This window comes from Cariama cristata, unplaced genomic scaffold (genome assembly GCF_000690535.1).
Source record: "Cariama cristata isolate BGI_N322 unplaced genomic scaffold, ASM69053v1 scaffold1065, whole genome shotgun sequence".
NCBI classification, from domain to species: Eukaryota; Metazoa; Chordata; class Aves; order Cariamiformes; family Cariamidae; genus Cariama; species Cariama cristata.
In genome coordinates this window covers 19987-29979 of record NW_009618985.1, presented here as the reverse complement: position 1 = coordinate 29979, position 9993 = coordinate 19987, and the positions used below count along the sequence as shown (strand labels likewise).

Here is a 9993-nt window from a genome sequence, read left to right as displayed (position 1 = left end):
TGTTTTTTGTCTTCCCCCCCCCCCCCCCTCCCCTGCAAATGCCTTATTTCTTTCAAGGAAATGGAAAGAGAAGACAGTAGTGATGATGATACTGAAAATAGTCTGCCACAGGATCCAGAAACATGTCTGCAGATGAACCATGTGTACCAGGAAGTTATCCAGGAAAAGATTGAGGAAGTCAAGCTTCTCATTGCACAAAACAAAGAACAGCAGGTGAGCAAACAGGAGTAAAATGTTCATTCCTGTGCTCTTCTGGGTTGCCATTTGCCATCTTCCCCTGCCCATCAAGCCCAGTAAAACTTTCTAGGACATTCCTAATCCATCACAGGTACCAGTGGAATCAGCTGCAGCAGTCATCGTCCCTTATTTGTATGCTGGTGCAGTGCTCAGCTTGCTTGGCCAGGAGCCAGGTTTGTTTTCTTCATGACAGTTCAAACCAATGTCACTTGACTGGCCTTTCGAATGGCTTATTTGACTGATATTTCCATGCTTTATATCACCAAAAATGCTACTGCTAGGGTACTTTCTATCTTATATTTTACCTTGTTGTAGCAAGTTATTATTTTTTTTTTTAAGTCATCTGCAGTGTACTGTATGAACTTAGGAAGTTCCAAATCTTGTCTTTAACATGTACAGTGATTTAAAGTCTGGTCCTGCAAATTTGAACCCTACCTGGGATGTTTGTGATGGCTCAGCTGCTGCTCTCTGAAAATAGGAATTTGAAGGAGACACTGATACTGATTAATTCTTGTATTGCAGAAAGAAATCATGTGTGAGCTTGGTGGTCCAAAAATAGCAAAAGCAGGAGATGGTAGAAATCTACCAGCAAATATATTTTTGGGTCATTTTATGAAGCCATACTTTAAGGATAAAACAACAGGAATTGTAAGTAAATATAATTACATTAGATACTGATATATCTTTCAATGATAGATTTTAATTGTAACTGCATTATGTTTCAGCTGTGTAAGTGTGAATGTCACTCCTCAGTTTGAAACCTTTTCTTTCTCACTTGTTGCTTACTTACCCTCTTTTGGAAATGTTTGTTCGACCCATGTCTGACTGTGATGTCTGAAGGTGACTTCTGAGGAGTGGCGTTCCAGCCATGGGGCACTTGAGCATTCTTGTTTTCAACTTTAATTGTTTGTCTTCATCTCCATGATCCAATTCCATGCTGTTGTTTAAAGTACTTATTGAAATCTGATTGTCTTTGAAACAGTTTTCTGAGGCAAAGGTCACTACTTTTTTCATGTGTTTTTGAAGGGTCGCTAGCAAAAGGAGATCTTGACTTTTTGTTGTAGCTGTCAACTGTCACCATACATATATTAATATAATAGTCAAGCAATGACTGCTAATTTTTCTGTTAATTCCTACCCAAGTTGGTAGTGCATCTTAAGTAGGTACAAACGTGTAATATATGTCCCCACGTTCAAAATGCTTCTTCAACCAGCTGTCAGCTAATGTGAGCAGGCCTGGCTCTGAGCTGAGAATGTGCTGTGTAAGCAATGACAAACTTTTTTGAAGTGTCTATTTGTATTTGTTTTCTTATGTGTTCTGATATATCTGTGAGCTAGTGCTAATAAAGGTGACTTAGCAGTTTGAATGTGACAGTTTACACAAGTTTGAGTTACCAGTGGTTTTTTTGTAGCAGTTCATGCTAGAGTTCTAGGAAGAAAGGGCAATTTTTCTGTGTATCTGACTCTTCTAATGTATCTAACCCTTCTAATCTTCATTAGGGCCCTCCTTCCAATGAAGATGCCAAGGAAAAGGCAGCTCAGGGAATAAAATCCTTTGAACAACTGCTTTCAACAAAATGTAAGTAACTCTGTGTGGTGTTCAGAGTTCTGTAAGAGCTATAATAAATGTATATATTCATATTGCTAGTTCCTCCCTCCCCGCCATTTGCAATTAAACATCAACACTTCTGATATTTCATACTTGACTCCACAAAAAAAGTAGTTAAAAATAAATGGGTTGCTCTGTAAATTGTTTCATTGAGTGATTAATGACTTGCTTCTCTCATTTGCGTTTTGTTTTGATGCATCATATAACAACTTCTGTGAGCACTCCAAAACCGAATGAGATTGTGCAAGAGTAGTACTCAGATGGGAGAAGTTCAAGGGGTGCTTGCAGCTCTAGATAGTTACAGACACCTGGATGATGATCTTTATTGAGGTCTCTTTGGAAGTAAAACTGAGCAAGAGGCTGCGACTTGCCCAAGTCAGCCATTACATTAATCATTTTGTTGGAGAATAAAATCAATTTACCTAGCCTTTGGTAGCCGCTTTGCCCAACAAAATTGTGTAGCTAATGAAGATGAACGGTTATCGAAGACCTGGGGGATGCCTTAACAGTGTTATTGAAAGCAGTGGATCTTTCTTTTTCTTGTCAGTGATTTTGCACTAATGTCTGAATGCTCAATTACCTTGTTTTGTCTAGGGAAAAGCAGAGAGAAGACATTATTGCAGAAATCAGTCATAAGTGACCGCTTGCAGCGCCTACTTCAGCCAAAGTTACTGAAGTAAGTACTGTGCAAAAATCTTTCTCTTGATAAGAACATTATATATAAAGAAAGGAGAGGGTATATGTGGAGATTCCACCTTCCTTCATCAAGTTTTTTGAGTTAACTGTTTGCAATTCAGTAAGGTTACAAAACACGGCAGAGATACTTTGAGTGTCACCATTGGGCCTGGGAGAGCCGCTCTGTGATTTACAGCAGTGGTCCTCAAACTCCCCTGTCCTGTGGGCACCAGTGCGGAGGATGACACTGTTGTAGGGAGCAGCATTTTTCATTCTTTGTTGACATTTGTATTATCTGTGTGTGCACATGGTACCAAAGGATCTTGGGCTGCAATGCTGTGACCATAAGCAAGAGGTTACAGCATTCGGGTTGGGTTGTAAACACTTGATGATTGATTTGTGGGTATCTGGCAGGTGGAGAAGTTTTGTCTTGGAGGTATTGTGGCATTTTATGGCCATCTCTTTCTTCCCATTAACACAGTGGTAGAACTTAAAATCATCTATAGAGCTTGAACCTGAAATTGTGATACATAGCAAGTCATAATGGTGTGTCCAGTGAGAGATTTCTGTGCCTGGAGCCAGTATGGTCCTTGTTTGTTGCTGTTGAAGCAACCATTGGTTCTCTTTGTGATTACCAAAATGATTAATCTGAGACTGTTCTGGGTCAATGATTTGCACTGAAGAGGCAAAAATAGGACAATGAGTGTGCCATGTGGGAAAACCTAGAAGAGCAACAGTTTTGTGTAGTGTGGAAATAAACTTGAAGAAAAGAATGATAGTGATGGGGAAACTGTCTTTGCCGTAAATCTCGTGATGCCATTGACCTCATTCTCATCTAGTTGTATTAAGTAATGATAAAAATGTCTTTGAACAGGATAAGTTATTGGAATCAGAAACTGGAGAAAGTCAAGACTGAAATGGAGAAGGAGATCTTGGAAAAGCAAATCAAAGAAGTGGAGCAAGAAATAGAGGCAATTAAGTGAGTAGTCATCTTTTTCTATTCTTGGTGAAAACGCAAGTCTGTTCTTGGCATTTACCTCTTAAAGTTCCCTCCTTCCTCAAGCATTTCTAGATGTGACATTTGGAGAAATCTTTATTTGAGTTGGCTTGCAAAAAATTGTGCCATTCGAACTCTGCAGAGCTCTCATCTCCACAGTTCTTTACTAAGAATCGTGTTTTGGATCTTGATACACAAATGTAGTATCTGTACCCAACATAGAGGTGCTGCTTTAAATAGTTCTTGATTTAGCAACAAAGAAGCAGAGAGCTCTGAAATTTTTAGTGGTTCTGAGCTTTTGCTTGTTAACGTGTCTAGAGCAATGTATTTTGATATTGCATTAATCGTTTCTCCTGCTAAACCAACATCGTCTTGTAGGGAACTCTTTTTCAGGAAGAAAAATTGGTTTGGGCAAAGTTACTGTGTTAAAGAACCTGATGATTTTAGGTAGTAAGTGTTCAGTTTTTGTGGAAGTCAGTAACAGGTGGGAGCAATAAGATGAAGCAAGATCAGGAAGACAAAGTGACTGCTTAATTAACCATTTAATGTGGTTTGTTCTTTCTCTTTGTACCTTCTGCTTTAGCCAACTCCCAGAAACTGAGTTGTTAGGAAACAGATTCGATGAGCATGACTGGGAGAAAATTTCAAACATCCACGTAAGTTGGGAGATCAGCTGTTTTATTATTTCTGATATCTGTGTTCCTTCTCTTGAGAATTACCTGACCTGGTCTAGTTTGCATGCACTGTTCCCATCATGCGTTTCTTGAAGTTGACTGTTATGTGATCTCAACTTGGCAAGCACAGAAGTACTGAAAATTTGATGTTATTGGTTAAATTTGATGATAGAATTCTGGAAAACTTAGCAATAAGACATACTTGGAATGCAAAATATATTCCTTAGTGTTCCTGTGTGTTCAGGTGTTCAGTCCCAGCTACAAGACAAAACAGATTTTTGATGTTTCTTTTAGTTTGATGGACAGCGTAGTTCAGAAGAACTGAGGAAGTTTTGGCAGAACTGGGAGCATCCAAGCATCAACAAAAAGGAATGGACTGAGGAGGAAATAGAGAGGCTAAAGAAGATAGCTGCTAAACATGGTTATCTGGACTGGCAGACTATAGCCCAGGAGCTGGGGGTAAGGTCTTCTGAGCTCAGAAACAAGAGGTGAAAAGTCAGTTAATTCTGACTTAACTGTGCCTCGTGTCCATTTTCAGAAAATGACAGTAATGTTAATTCATTGTTAATTAATGCTTTTCTGAGTAGTGTTCATGAACAGTACCAAAAAAATTTGATACTTTAGCCTTGCCCTGTTGCTTTTTATCCTCATCAATATGCAGTTGTCTGAGTAGCTCTGTTTTCATTGTATTAAGACAAACAGGACACCTTTCCAGTGCTTGCAGAAGTATCAAGTCTATAACAAAGATCTGAAAAGGAAAGAATGGACCAAAGGTGAAGATCAGATGCTTTTAGAGCTTGTTCAAGAGATGAGAGTAGGAAGTCATATCCCATACAAGAAAAGTAAGTGACCTACAAGTGAAAATGTCTTCCATTCACCCGTAATGGTTGGTTTTATTCATTCTCCCAGGCTTGTGTCTGTTAATGTTTCTGCATACTAGCGCACCCAGCCTGCTCCGATTCAAGGAATTAATGAAGTTTTATTTCCTATGAATGTTTTCATTTCCAGGATAGTAACAATTCTGTTTTCATCTTACCTTTGTAGCCTGTGATCTAGACAGGGCACAACAGTGCTGTGGCTCATCTGAAACTGCAGATGTACCTGTTTCTAAAAACCGCTTGGCAAGCTGAATGAAAGAGTATGGATCAGTAAGAACGTAGTATCTCTTGGAACCTTTGTCCATCTTTGAAATTTGATTGAAACTGGATGAGACTTATTAGCACATACTGATCATTGTGTGAGCTTTGTTTCTTGTAGTGAAATCATCAGGGTTCTTCCCTAGAAAGCAATATTCCTTCATGGCCAGCTGTTCTGACAGTTTTCAATGCTGTGACCAGAAGCCTTTTCTAGGGCATCAGTACTGGTGTCTATGTTCCTCAGAAGTGCCGGAGGCACTATGAGAATAGTAACCAAGTATCTGGAGTCCTAAATCCAAGCCTGTGGGTATAACACCTGGTATGTTGAACCTGCCATATCTGTATTGGAGCTGAAACCTTTCCTAAGTTCTCTGTTGTTGCAAGATGGATTGTTGGATCATCACATCTTTCGTATGGATAACGCCATTATAAATAGTAACATTTTATGTATGCCATACTCTTTCAATTCTTATTGTGTACCATTGTTTTAAGTATTTAAGCTGAGATTTAAATGCTTCTTATGGCAATCCACTGTTTGAAAATATTGCAGTTACAATGTCAGTAAAGGAAGAAACACTGTTTGCAACAGACTTTAAAATACACCTTCACATTTCTAGTTGCTTATTACATGGAAGGAAGAGATTCTGCTCAGCTGATTTACCGATGGACAAAGAGTGTGGACCCCAGCTTGAAGAAAGGACCCTGGACACCAGAGGAAGATGCTGTAAGCTCTGTTCTCTGATGCTTAGAATTGCAGGGTGCTAAAAGTGGGAAGGTTAGACTCTTGAGATGTTGCATGGCTATATACATCTGAGCTTTAACAATGGCACAAAGGATTGTAGAATGGACCAAGATGGGCAGTTTACAAGTCAGGAGGGCTTAGAAGGTCCTAAACACTTGTGTGTCAGAGACTTACAACACAGTGGAAACAAATACAACTGCTTCTGTCTCAGGCCTGTTAGGATTATTACTGATGAGAATTTCAACCCTTGCTTTGTCTGATTAACATAGATGTTATTGGCTGCAGTTAAGAAGTATGGAGAGCGTGACTGGTATAAAATTCGGACAGAAGTGCCAGGGAGGAGTGATGCTCAGTGCAGAGATCGGTAAGCTTGCTAAATGTAGCAACCGTGCTTTCAAGTTTATTACACAGAGCCAAGATGCAACTTATTTCACAAATATGTTTGATTTGCTTAAACCAGTGTCACCTTAAGGACTGTTTTGTAAAAGGTGATTATGGTCTAAATGTAGTCGCTAACATTGTCTCTACATAACCCTGCGTTTGTAGTTACAGAAGTCAAAAAGTTGAAGTAGGGTTTTACAGAGAGACCAGTGCATTGTTGCCTGTGGCGTGCTACTCCCTCAGTATAGTTGCCTGTGGGTTAGCAGAAGTTGGGAAGGATGTTGTTCAAAATAAAGCAAAGGGGTCATTAAACATGAATGAGTGCATGTAGGGAGGGAAGGTTGTCATCCGTGTATTGTTTATGCATCTGTAAAAATGATCTAGTCATTGACTTCCTGCAACTGAACACCAGTAATGACGTGCTGAGCAATTTTCAGCCTTGGACTCGACTTCATGAGATTCAGCGTACAGTATGTCCTAATTTCAGTGACCCGTTTTACAGCTGCTTGTTGTAATTCTTAACCATGTGGCCTGATATTTTTGAGAACAAAGAGATTGTAGCTGTGCTGTGTTAAGGGAGTAGGGATGGGACCCTTTATAAGAAGGAAAGATCTGATAAGGAATGCTGGTTTTGTTCAGCCTCAGAACTGAATGTTCCTTACGTTAATGTTTTCATTTTGAAGGTACTTAAAAGCATTGCACTGTGATGTAAAGAAAGGCAAGTGGAGTTTAGAGGAAGAGGAGCAACTAATTGAACTGGTTCAAAAGCATGGCCTGGGTAAGTGTTTCTGTGGCTTAATCTATAGAAGCTTAGAGGAGTAAGTAGTATTAGGGAATTTATCATTTAAGTTTTCTCCTCTTTTATTTTAAGCCCCACAGTGATACTAGCAGGCTCTGCTTTGTACTGGTGACTGCAACCTTCCTCATATTGTGTAGTCTGTTCCTGGAAATTCAGTTACTGAGGGATTGTATAGTAAAGAGTTCTATAGTTGTGTTAGCAAGGCATCAGAGCTATGACAGTTTAGAGGCATGAGTTCCCCTGTAAACAGCCTGTGAAAGAGTTCTCTTATTTTCTCTAAGAAAACTTTCCTTAACAAACAGAAGCTTTTCAGCATTTGGTTTATGCTTTCTTCTAAGTGCTCCCTTACTGCTGCAAGGGAGTGTGTGGTTCTGCTAGGGTTTTCATCACTGGTTCATTTGTTGTAGTTTCTAACTTGAGCTGAGTGTATAGTAGTGCCAAGTCTGATCGAAGAACGCTAATGAGTATTAAGGTTTTGAGATCCATTCATATAGTAATTCTGTCTCATACAAGGAAATGTATAATACATGTATAACGTTCTGCCTCTCGCTCAGTTTGTTGCATTAATAGGTATGCTCTACTCTGCATTCCTTTTTAGGTCACTGGAGTAAAATAGCTTCTGAATTGCCACATCGAACTGGCTCCCAATGTCTAAGCAAATGGAAACTCATGATTGGGTCTAAGGTATTGTACAAAATCTTGCTATGTCACAGTCCCATCTCTTAGTTAAGATTTTCTAAAATAAAAGTGAAATCCTGTGAAATCAATACAAAAATTGATGTTGATTCCACACAATCAAGATTTTGTCATGGATGTTCATGGTCTCATTTTTGATGTGTTAAAGCAGCCTTTGTTCTGAAAGTCTGAAGTGAATTTGCTGTGTATTTGTATATTATCTAGAATTTTCTTTATTACCTTGAAGTGCCTATAAGGATGGGATATACCTAGGTTTTCATGTATGTACCTCATGAGTTGCCAGTTTTGGTACCAGACGCTCCAGAAATTCTGGCTGCTTAAGACCATGTTAAAGGTACAGCCTTGTTTCCATTGGCACCTGCCATAGGGAAGGGTTCATAGAAACCTGAATGTGTTGAGATGGGGCAACTGTACTTGGTTTGTACTTCCACATGCACCAGGTCTTAACACAAGCTTGTCCCTGTCTGTAGTTTTTCTTTGCATACATGAATCTAAACCAACAAAAATCTGGGTCCAAAGACAATTGTCAATTGTACTGTAGTTAGTTAATCTTAGCAGACGTAAAGCAGAACTATTAGTAAGGTGTGGCTTCTAAACAGATAGGGTACTGCCCCATGAATCTTTTTAACTTACTGATTAGAGAGATTTGCAAGTCAGGGGTGACTGTTGGCTAAAACTTGTCTGTGCTTTTTTTTGACTGAGAAGAAAAGATCTAGGCCAACAAAACGCCGACACGTGCAAGAGAGTTCCAGCTCTTCAGAGAGTAGCAGTGAAGACATAGAACTGGACTTAGCAGACAGTTCAGAGGAGGAGATGACAAGCAAGGAGGAGTGTGCATTTCCCAGCATTGATTTGTGGATACCAACACGGACAAATACACAGGAGTCAAACAAAGGAAGATACCAAACTCCATCCCTTTTCTCTCCTGTGAGTGCTGATGCAAAGACCGGTAGCAGTGAAGTTCCAAGTGCAACGTGTGATGGAGACAAGGACAGAGTTGCCAATAAGTCGTCAGAGTTGAACACCCTCCTGAGGGGCATTGCACGTCCACATTCAACGGACATCATTGTGAAGAATCCAGTAGAAGTAATGAACAAGGTGAATCCTGGGATTCTCAGTCTGTTCTTGATGGGATCGGAGCTCAGAGTAGAAGCATCTGGGAAATGCAGTTGCTGCAGTAAAGAGAGTATGTGATGAGTAGATGGCAAAATCTTTTTTGTGCCCCTTCTGGCTGCTTTGTCACTATGCCATTGGGGGGTGCTGTTGGAAACTGAGCTGCGGGATTAAACAGAAATTTCTAGCGCTGCCTCCCCATGCATTACCTAGAAAATGGGTGTGTTCTTTCCTACATGTAGTGTCACAGAAACAAAACTTTTTTTAGATCTTCATAAAGCAGAATTTTCCAGTGAATTATGGTGTCTGTCTACCCTGGTGACTAAGGTGTGTTGGCTTAGAGCTTGGAAGAATTAAGTTACTTACACATCTGTATCCAATTCTGAGACGGGTTTTCACCCCAGATCAGGTACAAACAGTACAAACCCTACTAGCACATTTGTGCAGAAAGATACTCCTTAGCAAAATATTAAATGTCTAAATTGCTATTTAAGTTCACGTAAGCAAAATTGTTCCGAATTTTCTGTTAAGAATTGCACATGTGCCCTAGACTGTGGGGCCAGTTGCACCAATGACAAGTTGGTTACAGAAGTGGTGTGTTCTGGGGGTTATGGTATGCAAGGGTTGTAAGTGCTTATCTGGTGTAATCAGTCTTTAATTTTGATTACTGATACAGCATTATTTTACTAGTAGAAGTTTACAGAAGAGTCAGTGGCTTTTCCAAACCTCTTCCTGTTCCTTCCCTTGTACTGTTAAGCCAAAACATGCAAAGAGAATCATCCGATAAATTCTGACCCTCAGTATGGGTTTTTGTAGATACTTTACACAAAGGCTTTTATGAAATAGACATTTGGTATTGTGATAATGCACAAGGACTAAAAGATAAGGTAAATGTCTGCACTTCAGGGCTGATTTCATTTAATAAGATACTTTCA

The 9993-nt window shown here is 39.6% G+C and overlaps 1 protein-coding gene across 1 annotated transcript in view; it reads left to right on the top strand.

Annotated features, from left to right (window-relative positions):
- Nucleotides 1-60: 60 nt before the first annotated feature.
- The window catches only part of SNAPC4 (small nuclear RNA activating complex, polypeptide 4, 190kDa), a 15763-nt gene continuing 5830 nt past the window's right edge, over nucleotides 61-9993 (top strand). The window contains exons 1-13 of the mRNA XM_009701053.1: nucleotides 61-213; nucleotides 760-885; nucleotides 1737-1815; nucleotides 2440-2521; nucleotides 3395-3499; nucleotides 4101-4173; nucleotides 4486-4650; nucleotides 4886-5033; nucleotides 5945-6051; nucleotides 6339-6433; nucleotides 7134-7228; nucleotides 7848-7933; nucleotides 8651-9043. Coding sequence (XP_009699355.1) covers nucleotides 61-213; nucleotides 760-885; nucleotides 1737-1815; nucleotides 2440-2521; nucleotides 3395-3499; nucleotides 4101-4173; nucleotides 4486-4650; nucleotides 4886-5033; nucleotides 5945-6051; nucleotides 6339-6433; nucleotides 7134-7228; nucleotides 7848-7933; nucleotides 8651-9043 — 1707 coding nt within the window. The remainder of the gene's footprint in view (nucleotides 214-759; nucleotides 886-1736; nucleotides 1816-2439; nucleotides 2522-3394; nucleotides 3500-4100; nucleotides 4174-4485; nucleotides 4651-4885; nucleotides 5034-5944; nucleotides 6052-6338; nucleotides 6434-7133; nucleotides 7229-7847; nucleotides 7934-8650; nucleotides 9044-9993) is intronic.